Genomic DNA, 21,764 nt, shown 5'->3' with positions numbered 1-21,764 from the left:
ATAAATCCTATACTCACCTTCGGCTTCTTCTCCCCGACCCCCCGGCTCCGTCTTCTGCTCTTCCTGCCCGGGCACATCACTATGACGTGGCGGTGTCGTGACTGCGTGACTTCATATTGCATGCACCGCGCGGACCCTGTCATAGTGATACGCCCAGGCTGGAAGAGCAGAATACAGAGCTGCGGGGTCGGGGAGAAGAAGCCGAAGGTGAATATAGATTTTTTTTTTTTCTCGTATAGGGGTTTTAGTGGGTACTGTGAGCCCCCCCCCCCTCAGGCTTTCCCCTTTTGATAGGAAAACGGGGGCCCTTTAACACAGTCCCACTAGACCCCCCATGATGGCAGCCGTGGGCAGAGGTGACGGGGAACCCTCCAGTGACATCGGCAGCAGTAGCCATGGGGCCTAACAGGTACTACATGGTCAGAAAGACGGGTGAGCAGCGAGTCCAGGATGGCGCCTGGAGCAGACATAGCAGTCATGCGGCTGCAGGGCTGAGGGCAGATACGGCAGCAAAGTTAGGAGGCTTTGTGAGGACAGCATCTGGTATCTCGACTGCACGGCACCCTGTCTGTCCAGGTATTCGGTGAAGTGATGAGGACATGGGGGAGGGTGAGCAGCAGAGAGTGTAGGCCTTAGATGATGCTGCTGAAGGAGATGAAGAAGTTGACGTGAAAGTACTGGCAAAAGCGTTGTCTAACAGATTGTCCGTGAAGTTGGCTCCTCGGTTCACGTGGATCAGGCTGGCTTTATGCCATCCAGGTCAATGGCAGAGAATCTGAAGCGCTTGTTTGTTAACAAGCCCAGTCCATGCGAACAATAGAGAAATATTATCATTGGATGCCACCAAGGCTTTTGATAGTGTTAAGTGGGGTTACCTGTGGTCTGTGCCACAGAGGATGGGCTCTGGTTCAATGTTTATTGCGTGAGTATAGTTGCTGTATAGGGCCCCAGAAACTAGTATAAGGGTGAATGGACTCCTTTCAATTACAGAGAGGTATAAGGCAGGGGTTGCCCCCTGTCGCCCCTCTTGTTCGCACAGGCAATTGAGACTCTGGGAGGGGATGGGGTAGGATAGAATAGAGCTCTACACTGACGACTTGTATGCTGCCTTCCTGGACAAGGTCTTAGGGTATTCTATGCTTGAAACAAGACGAAGGTGGGAGGAGGTGGGAGGAGGCAGGAGAGCTGGCAAAAGAGGAATAGTGGGAGGCATTGGCGGCCCCAAGTATTTTGTCATTGAAGGTGGTGCAACAGGGGTCACAACTGCGTAGCTGATCTGAAGGGGATTAAAGTGAGCACCCTGCTGTGGCTAAATTTCTGTACCAAGTGGGGAAAAGTATTGCAAGGCATTTTTTGGACGAGGGCCCTCGTAGATTAGGGGAAGTGATTTTGATGCTTAATATAAATGCATACATACGTATATAAAACAATATAAATGTAAATTAAGATGTATCAGAAGAGAGGGAGTGTTAAAAAATTAAAATCTGGGCCAAATGGCTGTAATCTCTGGGTCTGGCAACAGAGGAATTAAAGAGGGTCTGGCTGCTATTGAATCCAGGAGGCTGACGTAGATGTAAGAGGATAGGTGGGTTCCCAGACTAGAGAGGACGATGGGTTGTGAAATTAGTTATAGACTAAAGGGGGTGGGGTGGGAATGGTTGAGGGAAATGCTACGGTTCTTTTCCTGTAACTTTATGTTTCAAACTTTTTTGATATTGTGAAATGTTGTTTAATTGCCTTTGATCTTGCAAAATAAAGTTGCTTTGATTAAAACAAGTCATCTAAGAATACATGGATTGGGATGGTGACAACTATCATCATGGAGAATTGAGAGAACCCCATTTGCATCTAATGCATTAATACAGGTAATAACCATAATTATTTATCATCATAATGATAAAAGGACAAAAAAATACAAAAATACAAAAACACTTTATTAAGTTTTAGCACTTGAGACAAATCTAGAAACTTTTACCTAAAATTTGGCACAATTTATAATAAATAAAAGAAATATAAAAGTAAACTATTCCAACATCATGGAAAATAGATCAGTTTCTTAATGGCTTGTTTGATAATACTGTTATTTCATTAAAATAAAACTTGATTTGTACAGAAATAATGGAAGCTATTGACATGATGTAAGTGTTTCTGAATTATTGTTACATTTCTACCATAATCATCATACAGCAGACATCATTTACATCACCTTTGTTTAAAATACATTTACAAAACATGTTTTTTTCCAGCTAAAATTGAGCAAATGTGATATATTTGAAGAAAGTACTACAAAATAGGTGCAAACCTGCCAAAATGTGGAAATTGGGCAATAAAGTGGTTGTGCGGGTATGTTAAAAAAATAGATAGATGGTTTGGGCTAATGCTGTATCAGGAGTATAGACGGGGGACGGGTGGGTGGAGGTTGTTGGAGAGGAGTGTGCTTGCCCTATGAACAAACAGGGACACGGCACCCCACAATTACGGACAGCGGGAGTTCATGGACAAATGGAGATTTCATAATGATTTGGAATGGAGCCTTCATCTTTTGGCTTGAATATAACTCCAGTAGCAGTATAGAGGATGTGATTTTTATATAAAATCTGTCACATCCTGTAACTGTAATCCTCTGCACGCATTGTTACATGTGGCCTTCTAAACTGCAGCAGGGTTACTCCACAGCTTTGAACTGCAAAGACTGGGGACCCACGTCAGTTCCTGTAGGTATACAACCATAACAAAGCATTCCACATAGTCAGGGATGAAATCACATGCTGTCTAATTTTTGGGGGGTCAGGTGTAGTTTTTAGAGATCAGAAGGAAATTGACACAAGATTTCTAAACTATTTGTTTTAAGCGCAAAACCAAAACAAATGTGACTGAAGAGCTAGTGAACAATATCTCTTCCTGACTGTACAATTATGGGCACTCTCCAAAATGTTAATAATTGACCGCACTGTCGGTATCCCCAGCGCTTTAACACCTGAATGTGCTCTCCGACAGTGAGCTCTCATTTACTTCTGTCATTGATGAGACTTGGGTTATTAGCCTATGTTTTTCTTCACATGACAGTTCCATGCCCATCTTTGTTCTTATGTCCACTTTGGAATACATTTTTGTTTTGTTTGTTATTATTGTGAAAAACACAATCCTAATAAAAATACAATTGGAAGAAAATATGAAATGAGCTTATGGTGATAGGGAAAAACATTACCAATTTTATGGATGTTTAAAAGCCATACAACTTAGGTCCCTTTCCCTCAGATGATATTATTGTATGAATGCTGTCCATCTGACAGCACTAAGAAAAAAACTGACCATCTCAGAGAAAAACCTAACATGAACTACTCTGATCCAAAACTGCCATCGTGGTGCCGTCAGTTTTTCATGCATTTGTTTCAAGGAAGTAGCTCAGAGCTGTGAAATTAAGCTGGGAAAATCTGACACAAATAGGATGACACTAGGTGTACAATAAATACAGATGACTGGATAGCACTAGGACTGAACTCTAAACATATGAGTTTCACTGGCCAAATGTTACAATCAGTTCATGGACATTGGCCTACATGACCAACCATGTGTAAAGTAGCTCAGACAGCACTAAGCTCACAGGGTGCTCCCCTTGGATGCAGGGCTATCTGTTCTAGTCTTGCAAACAAGCAAAAACATTTCTGCAGCAGCCTCCTAAGAAAAAACGTAAGTCTTTTAATGAAGCCTATCCACCATGTATAAGCTTTCACAGGGGCCTTTCTCAAGTTTTCGACACAAGAAAGGACCAGCAAATACATGGTGTATGGATAAGGCTCCAATGAATTAATTTCCTTCCTACTTTTTTCTTTTATATAGAAAGCTAAGAATTTCTCAAAATTACTGTTAAGGTTAGGATCCTATGTGTAATGCTATTTTCTTCATAAAACAATATACAATTTACTATAAATGGAACAAGTATTCAATTAGGACAAACAAATGACAAAAACTCATCTATCTGATTCTTTACAATGATGCGATCTGGGTGTAATGCATGTGGTAGGTAGTGTGCAAGGGACATATCCCAAGCATCTACAATGTTAACGTGAAGCCCAGTAAACATGGACCTCATGACTGTGTCTAGCTGCAGTGAGTACCAGTCACTATTGAAGAGGCTCACTTCAGGTCCAAGCTCCTGCACGTTTGCAGAGCGAATGATAACGGCAGTGTCAGGACTGCGCTCCTGTAAGCGAAGAAGAGCCGCCCGTATGTTCTGAAGACGTCTTATGTACACCTCCACCGGGAAGGTGCTGAAGTGAGACCAGATGGTAATGGCTACCACAGTGTTCTTTCCTCCAGCTATACCATCCAGTTCGTTGGCAATGTAACGCAGCTCATTGCTTGATACTGTGGAGAAGCGAATAGGTGGTCCATGGCAGCGAAACTTAATCATGATATTATGGTCAACATCAACAGACAAGTACGGACCAACATTTTTAGGACTCCCCAGGTCAAATAACTTTAGGTCTAAAATATAAGAAAATTTAAAATCATTAGTAGAATCAGGAATTATAAAACATATTCTGTATTGCTGTTGTCTTGGCTACAGTACAGTGTAAAACAGCTATGAGCAACAACCAGTCTCCTGAAGGGGGGAGCTTGTCTAAAACTCATCTGATCTGAGCTGTAAAACACACTGGATTGTTTTACATTTTTCCATTATTCATTTTTGTATGTACTCCATAGAATAAGTGTCTGACTACCAGCAACATCTGTTATCATAAAAACAGAGGTCCATAAGTGTCCCATGACAATGTAGCTGGGAGCACAACTCCATTCACTTTTACAAGGCTGCCGTTCTGGCATTTTCTGAAATTAATAGAAGTTAGGAAAATATATTAGCTATAATAATAATTTCATGAATAATACATGTTTGCTAAAGGGAACTTGTCACTACAGACCTTCCCCATAAACAGTACCTTTTAGTGTAGTGTAATTGTGTCCCAATGAAACCTTGATGTATATAATTGCATTTTGTTCTGAAGATCCAGTGAAGGAGGCGGGGGAGCTCAAGCTGCACCACCTACTCTCACCCAGCCCACTGTCTGGTAACGTCATCCTCCTGTTTGGATTTACCATACTTGGAGCCACTTCTGTCCCATCTCTCACTTGCTTCTGCGATAAACTGTAACTGCGCCACTTTAGTGCATTGCAGGAGCGAGTAGGAGGAGATTGGCTCCCACAGTGCAGGCCCATTCCAGCCATGTCCATTTCCGATGATGCACTGTATCTCCAAAGAGAAGGATGACGTGGCAAGAGAGTAGGCTGGGAAAGTGTTGTGAGCGGCTGAGAGGAGGCAAGGCAACTTGACTGATCCCCCACCTCCTTGACTGGATCTTCAGAACAAAATGGTATGAAATAAAAGTTATTTTTCCAGAGTGGTGGCAGCACTTTTATACATAAGGGCATAATTGGGACACAATTACACTCCACTAATAGGTACGGTTTATGGCTTTATGGGGGAGAATACATTTCCAGAATATGTTATAAGACAAGTTAGTATTTATAGTGAATGGATACATTCAAACAAAAAAAAAGTTTTTATATTTGAATATAAAATACAATTTAATCACCTGGCACAACATCTGTGAGATACTCAAACCATTGCCTTATTGTAGAGTCTCCAAACATGTGCACGACTTTCCCTTGTAAACAATCCGTGATGTCAGAAGGCTTATCAAACTGCCATAGTATAGATCTCATAGACATCCATTGAGCTCTATAATAATATCCAGATGGCACAAACCTAGAGCGCTCAAGAGGAGTTTTCTCTATATTAAAAAAAAAAGTGTCATTATTACTAAACTGACATTGATGTGCACATTTTAATATGGGATTTATACATTTATAAATATAAGGGACAGTTCACACATCAGTATTTTGCACAAGTTATTTTGTGCCACACCCAAAAACAACACATAAATAATTAATTGATTTTTACCTACTCCATGTGTTGGACCACTCCTGGTTTTGTATCACAGGAGCTGATGCAAAATACTGATAAAAAATCTGGATATGCAAATGTACATGTGCTTTATCATACCTGTGATTGAGTCATTCGGGTGTTCCTGAGCTGACCCGAGTCATACTGTAACATCCCACTCCTACTCTGCCCTCTTGTAAACAGGTCCCCTGCCCATGCCTCCTGCACATGTCATTCACACACTTTCTGTGCTGCAGCTTAGTAGGACATGTGTGTTGGAGGCGTGCAAGAGGCGTGTGTACAAGACGACAGAGGAGAAGGAGGTGTTACAGCCTGACTCAGGTCAGCACAGGAACACCCAGCTGACTCAATTCACAGTATTACAATACAGAATGGGGGTCATTTTATAATTCACAGGAGCCACTGACTCCTTTCATTATCATCATGCAGGGCAACTCACTATGGTAAGTGAGGAAGGATCTCCGGTTTGAAAAACTGTATTAGATTACTAAAAGAAGTACCTTTCACTTTCCAAGGATGTACTGTCACTGTGTCTGGGCCATTTGCCAGGATGGGTACTTTAATGTTCACACCACTTAAAGGGAAGGTAAAAAAAGCAAGAGTTATAGTGATGTGTAACCCAGATAATCAGCACAATTCAACATCTTCTAATAGAAAGAGAGAATGGAATTTGGAGGTGATGGCGGGATTCACAGTCCCAATGAATGTAAAATGACAAACTGTATGACAGGACTAGTCACTCCTTAATAGGTAATACCTTTGAAAGAACATGTTGTCATGGAAAGTCAATAGATTTTTTATGTAGCCTCCTTTAGCATGATTTACTCGACTTGAGCAAGACATCTTGTCAGGCTTGTAGCAGAACCATGGCTCTCCGGTCTTGAGGTCTGTGTAATTGCATAAGGGTTGCTTCTTAGGTAAACAGACATTGCATATAGCAGTTTCAGAAACATTCACTGTACGGAACAGACTCTTAAAGTAAACTCTGTCCGGTCTGTCTTCACGTAACCGTTGCAGGACATGAATCCCTTCACTCGGATGAACCAGAATCACTGAAACAGTCACCCTACCAGGCCAAAGCAGTGCAAAATACACACTGTAGAATCCATTGTGGTGGTCCAAGACCTTTCCCACTGCACCAGCCTTCAATAAAGGAGAATGAATTTTTGCTTGCAAATAGTCTCCTCCATAGTGCTTTGGATTTCCTTCGTAATCATGCATTCTTACTAGGACCTCTAATATGTCCCCCACCTTAAAAGATGACTGAGACTTTAAGATGACAAAATGACTATGAGCAACATCTGTGCTTTTCATAAACTCCGTCTTGTCGTGTGGTGGTCTAGGCCATTCCAGAAGTTTTAGTAAAGATTTCTGCTCTTCATACTCAGATTTAGACAGAAATTGAGGCCGATAATCACAATATTGTCTCCTCTTTCCAGGAGATAGAGAATAAGCTGCATCACCGTGTACTTCCATCCATTCCGGCTCGAGACCCCTCCTAGGGTTCAGATGCTGCCAAAGAAAATACAATAAGTAGTAAAGCAATGCAATTCATTTACTTTCTGTTTACTGCACATTCCAAGTAACAGCTAACTAGATACATTTTTGCTATTTCTCGGAAGAAGTAGCTGGTCACTTCTATTTGTTTCCTTTACTCATGAAGCTGGCACTTCATTTTTTTTTTTTCTGGAAAAGAAATATGTTAATTTTGAACTCAAATTGTAGTATTTTAGCATCCTACTAATAATTTGCAGTCAAGAGTTCATGGTTTTAGTGCTGGATTACTCTCAGGACATCTGTGTGCTCAATTACTGTTGGGTATACACTCTTTTCTAGAAAGGCACAACTATTAAAGGAAATCTACCACTGCTCACATGAGGGACATCAACCTTTAGTTTAGCTAAAAAAAATATGTCGATTTACTCACATATGCAGATGAGCCACCGATGCTACTCTTACATCACCGCCATCTTTTGTTCCCTTCTGAACGTCAATTATGCACGCCTCCATTTTCTTATACGCCCTCTTTCTGGTGCTGAAAGCCGGAAAGAGGGCGTATAAGAAGATGGAGGCGTGCATAATTGATGTTCGCAAGGAAACGAAAGGCCGTTGACATACTGGGAGCACCGGTGGCTCATTTACATAAGTGAGTAAATCGATTTCATCATGTGAGCAATGGTAGATTTCCATTAATCCCTGTAAGAGAGGATGAAACTGTGGTAATACAGGCGGTCTCCGACTTAAGAACAACCGACTTACAGACGACCCCTAGTTACAAACGGACCTCTGGATATTGGTAATTTACTGTACTTTAATCCCAGGCTACAATACCAACTATAATAGTTATCACAGGTGTCTGTAATGAAGCTTTAGTGTTAATTCTGGTTCTTATGACAACCCAACATTTTTAAAATCCAATTGTCACAGAGACAAAAAAAAATGTGTCCGGAGCTACAATTATAAATATACATTTCCGACTTACATACAAATTCAACTTAAGAACAAACCTACAGAACCTATCTTGTACGTAACCCGGTGACTGCCTGTATAATGAATATTGTGTGCTCGAAGTAAAGGCTATTGGAAAACTCTGGCAAAGTGGGAAGTGCGCAAGGCTGCCTGCATGCAGGCATTGTGCAGTGTTTGAAGTCAAAATCTGATGTGCAGTACAGCCCATACAATTTTTAGAACACAGTAAGATAGGGTCTGTAATGTCATGTGTAATGCCTGTAATGGGTGACACATAGACTAAAGTAATCAGATTAATAGTCATGCTGAGTAGCCATAACAATGCGATATACAGAGACTGAAAAATAACATGTGAATGACTGTCTGATGACCTGTGTGTTCCCTTACACAGTTCCTACATGAACTGAGGTGTGTAATGCAAGAACATGTTGAGTTCTCTCATTTATACTCCGTATCCACTGTCTTCTGGCTCCCATCTAATAACATATATTTCACTAATGGGGTACTTAGTTTTATAACGCAGAAGCACAGAAATAATGTTATATGAACTCTCTTACCTCTACAAGATGGATGTTACTAACCAGCACCAGCACCACCAACAAGCAGATAAGCACAAAACATATCTGGAACCTGTAGAAGGTACACCACATTTTTCTCCAGATATTCCAACATCCATATTATAATCTTGTGCGATTTTGGTCCAGATCATGTGCAATAGTTTAGATCACCTGGACATGTTTCTTCTGTAAATAGAAAACTTCAATAAGACTAAATCAAAAAACATCCAGGAATTCCACAATTTTGAAAACTCTTATTGTACAGGGGATTTTCCAGCAAATTGAAAATACATGGTTACACGTGAGGTCATTAACATAATAAAAACTACTCACCTTTCCCCAATCCCCCACTGCTCTGGGCATGATACTGCCAGGTCCAGGCTGAGCTAAACTTTATGGTACCTGTAGACACATAAGACATGAATGGAGATAACTGCACAGCCAATCACAGGCAAGAGTTCCTTCCCATCTCAGCCAGGGATTGGCTAAGCATTACTTAACTTGGCTTCTGCTTCGGACTTTTAAACTATATATTGCAGCATATATAAAACTCTTTTCTGGCCTGTAAATACCGACTATAAAAGGCTGGAGGATACGGGGCTACAGGAGGAGGCTGGAGGACAGGAGACCACGTGGGGCTGGAGGATACAGGGCTACAGGGGGAGGCTGGAGGACAAGAGACCACAGGAGGAGGCTGGAGGACAAGAGACCACAGGAGGAGGCTGGAGGACAAGAGACCACAGGAGGAGGCCGGAGGACAAGAGACCACAGGAGGAGGCTGGAGGACAGAATCACACAGAAGGAGGCTGGAGGACAAGAGACCACATGAGGCAGCTGGAGGACAGAATCACACAGGAGGAGGCTGGAGGACAGGGGGCTACAGGAGGGTGTGGAGGACAGGAGACCACATAAGGCTGGAGGACAGGGGGCTACACTAGGAGGCTGGAGAACAGAAGCTACAGGAGGAGGATGGAGAACAGGGACCACACCATGTAAGGAGGGGTAGGAGTACAGATAGTATTATGTGTAAGTTTGGGGAGATAAATAAAAGCTGAATGCAGCGCTGCTCCGGCGGCCATGTTTGTTTACATGGTGCCCCGACCGGAGCGACAGCAGCGCTGGATACCGGAGGGCAAGTACATCTTTATTGTTTTAAGCAGCCCGCTCCCGGCCACCTATAGTTTTTTTTTCAAAACTCGGACAACCCCTTTAAAGAGGGGCTTTATTGAGAGGTATTTTATTGGTGTGTTTTTACTGAAAACACATGCGTTTTTGTATGTTTCCCATGCGTTTGGCTGGTTTGAATCAGTTTCACAGCTGCCTACACTTCCAGAAATGAAGAAAATCGGATTCAAACCAGCCAAACACATGGAAAACATACAATAACGTGTGTGTTTTCAGTCTGTTTTAAAAAAGCACCGTTACTAGGTGATTGTATGAAATGTTGATACATTTTTACTATGTTATAATATTTGTTGAATATTCCTAAAATGAGGACGTGTGTGTTTACTTCAGGGTACCATGTATTACATTTCCCTCCATCATGTAAGGGCAATGAGAGCATATATCGCATGACATTTTAGGCGCAGTTGACACTTGTGTTTCAACATTGGACTGAAAGGGCAGAACTATTTTTCTGTTGGAAATAAAGGAAACCTAACAGAAGTGGCGTGGACGGACATCAACTAAATCCATAAGTCATACATTTGGGCCAGGCCTAGGTTTATCAACACGAAGTTTTCCCGGCTGATGTGTGATGGCTCCCCACCACTTGATGGCAGGTGCAGGCGCCATGTACCGTGCACCAGTATAGAAATAATCTCCTCATATACCATGTAGACCTGCCATAGCTGTAGAACTGCTAGTCAAACACCAGGGAAGTGCAGTCCACATCCAGCGGATACAATCACCTGATTATTATCATACACAGCTGTGCTCACCTCCACATCCGGCCGCAGCCATGTCAGGCGCCCGCTTCCGGTAGCCGGCCTCTGGTGCCTGCCGGTGTCCCGGTCCTCAGCCTCCGTTACATCTCCATAGAGCGGCCGCACAATGGCGGTACAATGAGACCGCTAGGACAGCTGGGGAGCGGGCGGCTCCTCCTCCTCCTCCTCTCTGCTGTGTGTGGGCTGCTGCACCACTAGTCAGTCACACAGGATGGCGAGGCACACGCTCGTCTGATCTGTCATCTTACAATTAGGTACTTGTGGTGTATGAGTGACCAAACAGGCTACATCAGGTATGTGAGGCCGCTACCTAGACACTGAAAAGTCAGTAACATTGGTCATTGTAAAGGTGCGATCACACGTCGCGCTAGTGTAGCGCTTCCTAACACAATGCTAGTGCTTGGGGGCTGGTTACCGATTCCATGCATTTCACTGGAAACTCAGGAAACGCAACACTAGCGTGACGTGTGACTGTACCTTAACAGTGACGCCTAGATGTCAGCTCAGAACATCTCCAAAGTGGCATGTAGTGATCTGTACCTGCCAAACCTTGGTCACACAGCTCTAAATAGTCTCTGCCCACTTTTCAATGAGTGGCCTGGAAATCATGGGGTGGTGGGGGCAGGGCCGGCTTCATGTTTCAGGTGACAGTGCCTCCGTGGGCCCCTTTACAGTGAACTCATGTGGCAGCATTAAAAATTCAGAAACTAATACAGTGTTCTGTTCCCTGAAATACTCCCTAGTTCAGTGATGGCGAACCTTTTAGAGACAGAGTGCCCAAACTACAACAATGACCCGCTTATTTATCGCAAAGTGCCAACATAGAAATTTAATTTGTGATTTATACTCCCTTCTCTGTCACAGTTTTCATTGATACCAACACCTGAGGACACCAATAAAGCAGAAAATAGTCCCAGGTAGCGCTGTCACTTTAAAATACCTCTGTGCACAGCAAGTCCTGGGCTGTCTGGGACTGCAGGAAGATACCTGGAGTCATCTCTGGTGATGGCCTGAGTGCCCACAGAAAGGGCTCTGAGTGCCACCTCTGGCACCAGTGCCATAGGTTAGCCATCACTGCCCTAGTTTATCATCCCAAACAGTGTGTCACGTTCAGGGCAGTTTTGAGGTCATTTAACCAACAGGGCGAACCTAAAAAATGTTGCCCCTCCCCTCTGCCAAGTAATAAAACTGAAGCTTCAGCCGAGTTGCTTCAGTACATAGTACACTCTCAGCTGCTGCAGAACCTCATAGTACACATCACTACTGACACAGAACCCTCTCTGCTCATGTACATTGGAGATTATTAATATTTTAGTCTATAAACCAGCAACATTCACACATGCAGAAAGACATATATACAGGTAGACACAAATGTAGACAAGTATAGCTACATACCTACAGATACATGCAGACAGAAAGACATCTATGGAGGCAAACATACACATGCGAACAGACACACATGCAAGCAAACATCATCACACACATACAATACACAATATATGGATCATACACACCATCATACATCCTGTGGGGTCTGCAGCAGCCCTGGTGTCACACAGAAGTCTTCACGTTTCTCCTCCTCCACCCCGTGACTTCTGAGCAGACAGATTTCAGCACTTCCTCAGTCATCACAGGAAGTGCAGAGTGAAGACATGCACAGTGTGTGGGCCCTCTGCACTTGCCCAGGTTTGCCGGGTGCAGCGGCCGGCCCTGGGTGGGGGTGTCCATTCCAACACGTGCACCTTTTTCATGCCTTGTTAATGTTCCCATAACATGTGCCTCTTACATGCCTCTAACATGTGCCTCTTATTGTGCCACTTATTGTGCCACTTTGAGCATAAACTCATAAAGGGCAGTTCTTAGATTGTGGACCACCGTCATTGAGATATTTGTAGGGGCTCATCTGTTTGAGAAGTAAATATTGGTTATGTGACTATAGCCACAAATACCATTGGCACCAAAATCCACAGCCATACCTTGTGGCATGTCTCTCCCATAGCCAACAGCGTCAGATTAAAAAAAAAAAATAAAGTGACAAAGCTGTGTCTGTATACAGGATAACAATACAATTTTAACATCCCGAGTCCCATTGTTGAACCATTCATCCAGGACAATCATCACATGTTGCAGCATGATTATACACAGACCCGTGTTACAAGGATTTGTACACAATTCCTCACAGTTATGAGTATCCCAATCTTCCATGGCCAGCATACTAACCGAACAGGTCACCCATTCAGCATTTCTGGGATCCTCTGGATCAGCATATACTACAGCATCTTCCATATCCTGCCAACATCCAGCACATCCATTAACGGGGAGCTGACCAGCAACAACAAGGAGAGGTGTTGCACTGTGGTGGTCAAACTAGATACTGGGCTTCTAATGTTTATATACTGCATAGGCGCTTTAAATTAATAATGAGCACCATATCTGGACAGAAAAAAAAGTAGATTGTAAAGTGATCCTGGAGGCAGCTTAAAGGGAACCTGTCACCAGGAGACCCATATTTAGCACTCCCCCAGTCCCCACAGAGCAAAGTACATACACTGCCAAAGTGTTTTTGTATTAAAAAAAAAAAAAAAAAAAAAAGGTTTTACATTAAAAAAAAAGATGTTAAATTGTACCTTTCATTAGCATCTGCTGTGTGACTAGGCAGTTGCCAATTGGGAGGTGCTGGAAAGGAGCAGTCCCCCCCACCCTTGGGAAACATGTGACCTTTTCAAATATGTGAATAACTCCCCATACTCGGGATTGGCTGTAGAGGAGCAGGGGGCGTCGCTAAGCCCAGTGATGGGTATTTTCATATATTTTAAAAGGTCACATGGAGGAGCTGTTCCCCAAGGGTGGGTGGGGGGGGACTGCTCCTTTCCATACCCTCCCTTTTGGCAACTGCCTAGTCACACAGCACATGCTAATGAAAGGTACAATATAACTTTTTTCTGTAAAACCAATTTTTTTTTTTTTACAAAAACACCTTGGCAGTGTATGTACTATGCTCTGTGGGGACTGGGGGAGTGCTAGAAATGGGTCTCCTGGTGACAGGTTCCCTTTAATCTTACCAGCCCACAAGGAGTATTGTCAGGCTTATTCAATAAGTAATTTTCATCAGTTTAAAAGACAAGTTTCCACTCACATTGGATGCATCATCCAGCATAAGACACTATACCATAACTGTTCTCTTGTTGTACGGTTTGATGTTCTATAATAATCTACCATCCCGGCTGCGACCAGGGATATTCCTGTCATAATGCAGTGTAAAGTACCTTGCTGCTGTACCTGATGTTTATAAAAGTGAAAATTAATAAAAAGTTAAGAAAACAGTATGCTGTATATACTCAAGTATAAGCCTACCCGAGTATAAGCCAAGTTGAACAAAAAACTGAAAACCTATGGACTCAAGTACAAGTCTAGGGTGGGAAAACCAGTATATTGCAAGCCTACCCCCAGTGTATAGCTAGCCAGTGCATGCCCCCACTATAAAGCCAGAAGCCCCTTGCCCCAGTATGTAACCTGACAGCCCCTGCACTTCAGTATACAACCAGCAGCCCAGAGGAACTCCTAGCCCAGTGATGGCTAACCTATGGCACTGGTGCCAGAGGTGGCCCTCAGAGCCCTTTCTGTGGGCACTCAGGCCATCACCAGAGATGACTCCAGGTATCTTCCTGCAGTCACAGACAGCCCAGGACTTGCTGTGCACAGAGGTATTTTAAAGTGACAGCTGTGCCTGGGACTATTTTCTGCTTTATTGGTGCCTCAGGTGCTGGTATCAATGAAAACTGTGACAGAGAAGGGAGTATAAACCACAAATAAAATTTCTGTGTTGGCACTTTGCGATAAATAAGCGGGTCTTTGTTGTAGTTTGGGCACTCGGTCTCTAAAAGGTTCGCCATCGCTGTCCTAGCCTATAATAAAAAAAAAAAAAAAAAAAAAAAGTTTTTCATCTTCAGACGCCCCCTTTCCATGGATGTTCCGGCTTTGGCTGAGCGTCTGTTCACGTTGTGACATTAGCCCCTCACTTATAGCGCGTGCCGATGGCAGCGCACACTAGAATGTCAGCAAGCAGCTGACGTCACCATGCAGAGACACTGAACAGAATCCAGAACATCCATGGTAAGAAGAGGACCTGCTCTAGCAGGGCATCAGAAGGAGAGTACACTTTTATAGACTTGAGTATAAGTAGAGTTAAAGTTTTTCAGCACATTTTTTGTGCTCAAAAACTCAGTTTCTACTCGAGTATACAAGGCACTTTAATTTACTGCTAAAATGTAGATTAAAAAAATTGCACACATCACTTCATGTGGCACATGAAAACCTGGCTGTGCGCACAGCCCAAGACTATGGGGGTAATTATGTGCACTTCGAGTCTATGTATGGTGCAACCCCACCCTTCCTGCACCACTGGATACATCAGGAGGCTCCAGCCAGTCCAGATGTACTGGTGTAACTACATGCTAGGTCCTGTCTGATATACAACTGCACTATTACTACCAACCAGACTTAGTGTCACAAGAAAGTCACACCCCCTTCATAAAATAATCACAATGCAGGGCTGTTCGCTAGCCATTTCCATTTATCCTCAATTTTCAGGTGCATGTAGCAGTCTTGGCACAATTTACATTTGCACCAGAATTTCTAGTGTCACTATTGGATTGCTTCCAGCAATCAAAAACTAGAAAATAAACTGGTTCCAAATTTACATTCGCCAGTGTTATTCTAGTTTTGGTTTGCATTCACGGATGCCATGTACGAAACTGGTCATTATCTTGCATGTACCATCACTCGCTATGTGCTTGCCATTTCACAACCATTCACCCATTTGATCTCAGACCTGCTCCAAGCCTGGACGTTACATGGTAGAGCAACATTGCATCCAAAACATTACATACTCAAAATGTATGCAGAGGACAACTAATGTGGTCCATAAGCGTAAACTTTAAAGAGAAAAGTTAAAAGATAAATCCTCCACCACCCCATGGTTGTCTGGATCCAGGTACTGCGGCGAGCCATCCTGTGCCCAGGACCTTACATGTAAAGTGAAGATATTAAATGGCAAATCAAGTCTTGGATTTTTCAAAACGAGTTTATTCACACGTCTGAGTGTAACAATGCTTAGCGTTTTCCACCAACACGAGGAGCCTGCATCTTCACAGGCTTGGCAATCTTTTGTTTGGGTGCAGCCTTTGTTGGTGCCTAAAAAGCAAAGAGATTTAAACACATTTAATATTCAGATGCTATATTACAACACTATTGTTTTACTGAAGCCAAAAATAAAAGATTCACAACTTATGTTTATAAATCTGCTCATTGTAACAAGTTGTACTTTCCAGTGACAGTAGTTCATATTGGATTGCAAATGCATTTGTGCCATTTTCTTAGGGGCTCTATTGGACACCTTTCACTTTATTCCTTGGTTTGGTATAATTTAGATTAACAACAAAAACACCAGTTGTATGAAAAACATTCTATATTTCACCACATTGACGCCAACAACTTTTTCATACTTTGGTGTATAGGCTGTTTAGGGTGTCACTTTTGCAGGATATGACGACGTTTACATTGATACCATTTGGATTGTTTCACCCATTCATCACCATTTCAATATTTTTTTTATTTAGTTCGGACATTTCAGTGCCATTTTCCGATGGTAATAAGATATATACACACACGATAGAGTGGGACTTTAGGAACATGGCTATACCCAACATGTTTATGATCTATTTGATATGTTCCATTTTAACTTTTTTCATAACCCTAGGATACTTTAACCCTTGGTTGTCTGATAGTTTTAAGCATACTACAATATGGCAGTATATTTGAATTTGGAACAACGGATCATCACTCCAAATGATGTTAAGATGGCCCACTTGCTGTTATATACCATAGCACTAATCATGTGTGCTGTTGGCAGGTGCTTTCTGCAATATGCAGCAAACACTTACCCTGTATGAAGAGGGCTCTGCCCGTGAGCCCTACTACACCCAACGCTGTGCAGTAATAGTACAATGCACAAGGGAAGGGGATAACGAATTCCTGAATATTTCACACCATCCCTTCTTTCATACTTAGGGCGATGCCACACATTGTGTTTTTGGTCAGTTTAAGCATACGTTTTCAGTCAGATTAAAAACGCAAGTTTTTAAAACACATCCGTTTGTTTAAAATGCATTTGTCTGCTTAAATCTATTAAGATTACTGGGAAAATGCATTTTTAAAAGGGTTGAAAACGCATGCTTAAAGATGGGCCAAAAACGGCATGCATGGCATCACCCTTACATTGTTTATGGCATGGTTTGTGTTTCAGCATTGAGTGTAAATTGTTGATATGTGATCTATATATACTCCACTTTCATTGCATTTTTAAAGCGTTTTTTTCCTCGGTGTTTGACAAAGTTGCATGATTGTTGTACACGCTGTCAACTGAATAAAAACAAATGCAATTGCCAGGTTATCGGTTTTCAAAATATTATATAGGTTTCAGTTTTATTTGTATGTGTCAAAGTTTTAAAAATTGCTCTGGCCAACATGACAACATTTCCAAAAATGCCAAGCAGGGAAAGTGTTGATGGACCAAAAAAAACATCTTAACCTTTGAGCATATCACATCAGCACAAGGCCCTTGTATTTAGAAAGAGAAAAATGTAATTTTCCATCTTACAGAGCTGTTATCTGAATGATTCTTCCTGGCTCAGTTTTATATTTGAGGCCATGTAATTCACCTGTGGCAGCCAAGCGGTTAACAGCTGTATCAGTATAATATTGCATAAAATTCACACTTACAGGTATTTAATTTTTAATTAAAGGGTTAGAACTACAATTCTCAACATTAAGGGAGGTATAGAATGGGGAAGGAATACTGCAGGTCATTATATACTGACAGCATTCATCCAGTATATGGTCAAAGTTGCATCAGTGTCAAAAACAGCAGCATTAATGCTTAGAATAAATGTCTTTACATTACTAGTAAATGCAGCAATTAAAATCAAAGTTCCATATTCTGCAGAAAAGCATTTACAGTATTTTTCGGACTATAAGGCGCACCATCAATAAATGCTTGCTAAAATGTCTAGGTTCATATATAAGGCGCACCTGATTATAAGGACAGCAGGTGGCAGACCTGTGCACAGTTCAAGCCAGCTGTTTTCTGTAAGTATGGTTCATATATAAGGCGCACCTTTTATTTCTGAGAAAATCAAAGGATTTTTTGTGGGCCTTATAGTCCGAAAAATACGGTACATAAAATTGTAACTCATGTTATCTGCAGCCTTTAAATTTTTTTTCTTTCTTTTAAAGCCCTTAAAAGTGTGCCCCCTTTAACCACATACACGAAACTCACCTTGGCAGGGACTACTTTCTTAGCAGCCTGCTTAGCCTTTTTTGCCTCCTTTGCAGCCCTTAAAATGAGAATAAAAAATAGTTACACTGAAAAAACTGTATAAAAGAAAATCTTATTAAAAAAAACTTTATATGGATGGCTGATCAATAGATTGTATGGAACAGCTGATTATTGGGGGGGGAGGGGTGGCATAAGGTACAAAGCCATCAAGATAGATATATAACTCCCCCCACCAAGAGCCACATGGGCTTTTCTTCTGAAATGTGCAGCCAAGTGGCACCATTTAAACCATTATGCCATGAACTCTACTAAACCCAAATGCAGCAAAATTGGTAAAAAAAAATTAAAAAAAAGCGCTGCAAGTTCTTGGCTTCCACTGCGGCCTAATAGACACAGCCTTTCTGCATCTAAAGTCATGGAGATACATTTATTTGCTGAGGGCAGCTGTTGGGTTAAACAGAACCTAAACCCATTGCCTGTGCAAATGGGAGTTTTGCAGTGGGAAAGGAATCTTAAATACACATTACAGGATGCTACTGCTGATAAATTACAACAAGGACCTGAAGGAAGGAAAATATTAGATATTTTCACTCTGCCCTTTGGGGCTACTGATCCCAATAGCCATGAAGTGAAGAGACCCTGAAAACTGCAGCATCATAATCTGGTGCTCAGAAAAATAAAATCCAACTCACCTGATTGCCTGTTCCCGCTGAGCCTTTCGCACTTCAGGCTTCTGGTTTCTCTTGGCCATAATTTCAGCCAGAGAGGCACCAGTGATAGCCCTCTGGAACTTTACAGCACGGCGAGTACGTTTCTTCTGGATTTCTTCCTGAAAGAGGAACAAATCTCTAAATATATAGTACTATAACAAAAGCCTTCAACTTCTATTGAGCACTGTTCCCAAAAAGAGGGTCAAATACAAATCCTGCATCTGCTGCACAATCCTGCAAGTTAAACAGGCCATTTAGAGAATAGCTGCCTCTCCGTATACCCAAACAAATGCAAGGGCTGAGATCTGTCAAAGTTGAAATGCCATGCTAAGGCGTTCAGTCACTGACAAGCACTGTAGCTTCAATATCTATTCAGTACAAGTCTCAGAATACAACACCTAATCAAATAGTTTCCAATATTACTTCTCCCAGTAAATACAAACTTCAAAGTGCCAAAGAAATCCATTACCAATTCCAAATGATTGACTGGCTTTGTGTATGGCATGACTTAGTGCCTCCTAACTATGCCATCCCACACAGTATAGGTCAGTGGTGGCATACATATGGCATGAGTGCCAGAGCTGGCACTTAGAGTCCTCTGTGGGCACCCAGGTCCTCAGCATAGAGTTCATAAGACAGGATATATAGCCACCTCCTGGTGTCCCAGGCCACGCAGGACAATCTGCACTCAGTACATCCTTGGCTGACTGGGACTGAAGGAAGAGATGTGGACAGGGATTATAATTTGAGTTCCTGCCATGGGCCCTGCAATTATTGCTGTACAGGGGACCCTAGAGAAAGGTACAATAATAAACTGAAATTCTCCCCTGTCTACTGTATTCATGTCCTCAGGATAAAAGCAGTTGGAAGCTTTGACAAAGCAGTAATCAATAAGTTATTGCTCAAATTGCCATGATGGCACTTTGAAATAAATAAGTGGGTTTTGTTATAGTTTGGGCACTCGCTCTCTAAAAGGTTCGCCATCACTGGTATAGGCGACCCATGGCCCAATGAACTTTCTGAATCTTCAGAAATTCTTTTTTCAATGCTTTGTTCAAACATATGCATTCTAACCCACAAAATCCGATATTCTACTATACGTCAGATTATGAGTACACAAGCTCAAAGTACTACCCTAGTAAGCCTAGCATAACCCTTCATCTCTGCAAACAACCTCCATGTTGTCATTACAGGGGGGAGTACCTACTTACAACAGCCCAGTGCATAAGTGAGGACTTACAGAAGTGGGCTAGCTGGCTTCCATTAAATACTTCAGCCATACAACAATATCATTGAGGCCGACAGTGCAGAGTAAAAGACCTGCTGTTATAACTAGCCCTGACACTGTGGTTCCAGAACTAAATTTCAAATCTGTCTAGATAACCCATTTCACCAGCAGGGGTAAGGCCTTGCCTAGCAATTCATATTCATCTCAGGCTGAAATACTGAACCTTTATTCCAATAAACTCCTAGGAAGTGACATGTGGTTTCATGTAAGCTGTAGTGTAGCATTACCCTGACAATTGGCTTAGAAACCACTCAACATATGAACATAAACTGCACAAGGTTAGATTTTCTTTCCTTGAGAGAAAGTATCACTAGGCTGCAAAAACCAAACAGAATGAAACAGACTAAGGTGCATTCATCATTGGGACCTCTGAAGAAAAAGAAGGGTCCGAGTGACTACACAGGACAACCAGTAGTTGTCTCTACCAGTGACAGAGCGGGTAGAGGTTATATGCAATCAGACAAGCGGACAGATTCAGTTCCATTACCAACCAACTGACAAGACCCTCACATGCAACTCATACAAGTAGGCCACCAGAGTGAGTGTGTGACCCTATATACCTAGACTGTAAGCCCTTATTCCCATTGTTTCTACATGTGCCCCATGTTGTGCTGTATAGTTGTTACAGTAGACCCCCTGTAATAATACATACCGACTGCCCCTTCTTGTGCTTCCTCCTGTACAGGACAGTCCAGTTGATCTGACGGGGATTCCTCTTGGACAGGAACGCGGACTCGCATTTTGCATTGAGGAATTGGAACACCTGGAAGAAGAGACAGAGCTCAGGTTACGTAGCCGTCACCTGTGCATTGTATGAGGAGGCCGTGTACACACTGGCTGCGGCCTCCATGATCACACTGTACACAGAGGCCAACAAGCCTGTAACACCCGATATCCCAGCAGTCTAGGGTGAGGTTATAGCCCCCCGTATAGAGCACGCTCAGCTCTGCTACATGTACACTGACCGCACACCCGGCCCGTACCTTCCCGTCAGTCCTGGCGTACCGCCGCCCGTGCCCCGGGTAGATCTTGTAACCGCTGAAGCTGCACAGCTCGACCCTGAAAACACAAAATGAAGAGCGGTCAGCGCCCGGACCACCCGCGGCCGCCACCACCCCATCCCGGCGAGAGAAATGCCGGGCACAGAGGGCAGGATGGCGGCGGATTCACATAAGGCATTTCATAGTGTTCACATTAGGCTTACTTCATGGCGCCGGCTAAGATGGCGAAGAGAAAGAGAGCATCATGGGTAATTGGTTTTATATAGTGACGCTGCTCTGGGCGTGCCTCCTCTGTAACGCTTTCACTGCCACAGGAAAGCTGAACACTGACAGGATGTACGAGGAGACGTGACATCATTTATACAGGTTACTACATGTCTGTGCTGAGCATGGTCTTATAGACAGATGACCACAAGAGTGCTGAGCCTCCCGGACAGGGTTACACGTAAAGACAACAGGGTGACTGCGTTTTTTAATTTAGCAAATTAAAAA

General features: G+C 42.6%; 2 protein-coding genes across 4 annotated transcripts; both read right to left on the bottom strand.

Moving 5' to 3' along the window:
- Window positions 1-1,936: 1,936 nt before the first annotated feature.
- Window positions 1,937-11,489, bottom strand: NXPE3 (neurexophilin and PC-esterase domain family member 3). 3 transcript variants are annotated; one of them, XM_072136063.1, is made up of 7 exons: window positions 10,932-11,318; window positions 9,325-9,393; window positions 8,992-9,177; window positions 6,723-7,477; window positions 6,466-6,539; window positions 5,595-5,792; window positions 1,937-4,488 (listed from the first exon to the last, which is right to left on the bottom strand). In XM_072136063.1, the coding sequence occupies exons 3-7, from the start codon at window positions 9,082-9,084 to the stop codon at window positions 3,944-3,946; spliced, it is 1,665 nt and encodes a 554-aa protein (XP_071992164.1). In that variant the 5' UTR covers window positions 9,085-9,177; window positions 9,325-9,393; window positions 10,932-11,318; the 3' UTR covers window positions 1,937-3,943. The 3 variants fall into 3 exon arrangements, with proteins under 3 accessions (XP_071992164.1, XP_071992165.1, XP_071992166.1); XM_072136064.1 differs by lacking the exon at window positions 10,932-11,318 and adding an exon at window positions 10,824-10,904; XM_072136065.1 differs by lacking the exon at window positions 9,325-9,393 and having other exon boundaries at window positions 10,932-11,489.
- A 4,512-nt stretch (window positions 11,490-16,001) lies between these two features.
- RPL24 (ribosomal protein L24) lies at window positions 16,002-21,560 on the bottom strand. The gene is made up of 6 exons (XM_072136062.1): window positions 21,476-21,560; window positions 21,255-21,330; window positions 20,924-21,034; window positions 18,966-19,102; window positions 18,274-18,331; window positions 16,002-16,130 (listed from the first exon to the last, which is right to left on the bottom strand). The coding sequence occupies exons 1-6, from the start codon at window positions 21,478-21,480 to the stop codon at window positions 16,050-16,052; spliced, it is 468 nt and encodes a 155-aa protein (XP_071992163.1). The 5' UTR covers window positions 21,481-21,560; the 3' UTR covers window positions 16,002-16,049.
- Between the last annotated feature and the right edge of the window lie 204 nt (window positions 21,561-21,764).

Source organism: Engystomops pustulosus, chromosome 2, assembly GCF_040894005.1.
Source record: "Engystomops pustulosus chromosome 2, aEngPut4.maternal, whole genome shotgun sequence".
Classification (NCBI taxonomy): Eukaryota; Metazoa; Chordata; class Amphibia; order Anura; family Leptodactylidae; genus Engystomops; species Engystomops pustulosus.
This window is presented reverse-complemented; position numbering and strand designations above follow the sequence as displayed.

Excerpts from the sequence above, each read along its gene's own strand:
- NXPE3 (XM_072136065.1), bottom strand. The coding sequence starts at position 9,084 with ATGTGGTGTACCTTCTACAGGTTCCAGATATGTTTTGTGCTTATCTGC. Across the intron at positions 7,478-8,991 it reads GTAACATCCATCTTGTAGAG|CATCTGAACCCTAGGAGGGG; the intron begins GTAAGAGAGTTC and ends TTTCTTTGGCAG. Across the intron at positions 6,540-6,722 it reads GACAACATGTTCTTTCAAAG|TGGTGTGAACATTAAAGTAC; the intron begins GTATTACCTATT and ends CTTCCCTTTAAG.
- RPL24 (XM_072136062.1), bottom strand. Across the intron at positions 19,103-20,923 it reads AGCACAAGAAGGGGCAGTCG|GAAGAAATCCAGAAGAAACG; the intron begins GTATGTATTATT and ends TTCCTCTTTCAG. Across the intron at positions 16,131-18,273 it reads AGAAAGTAGTCCCTGCCAAG|GCACCAACAAAGGCTGCACC; the intron begins GTGAGTTTCGTG and ends TTTGCTTTTTAG.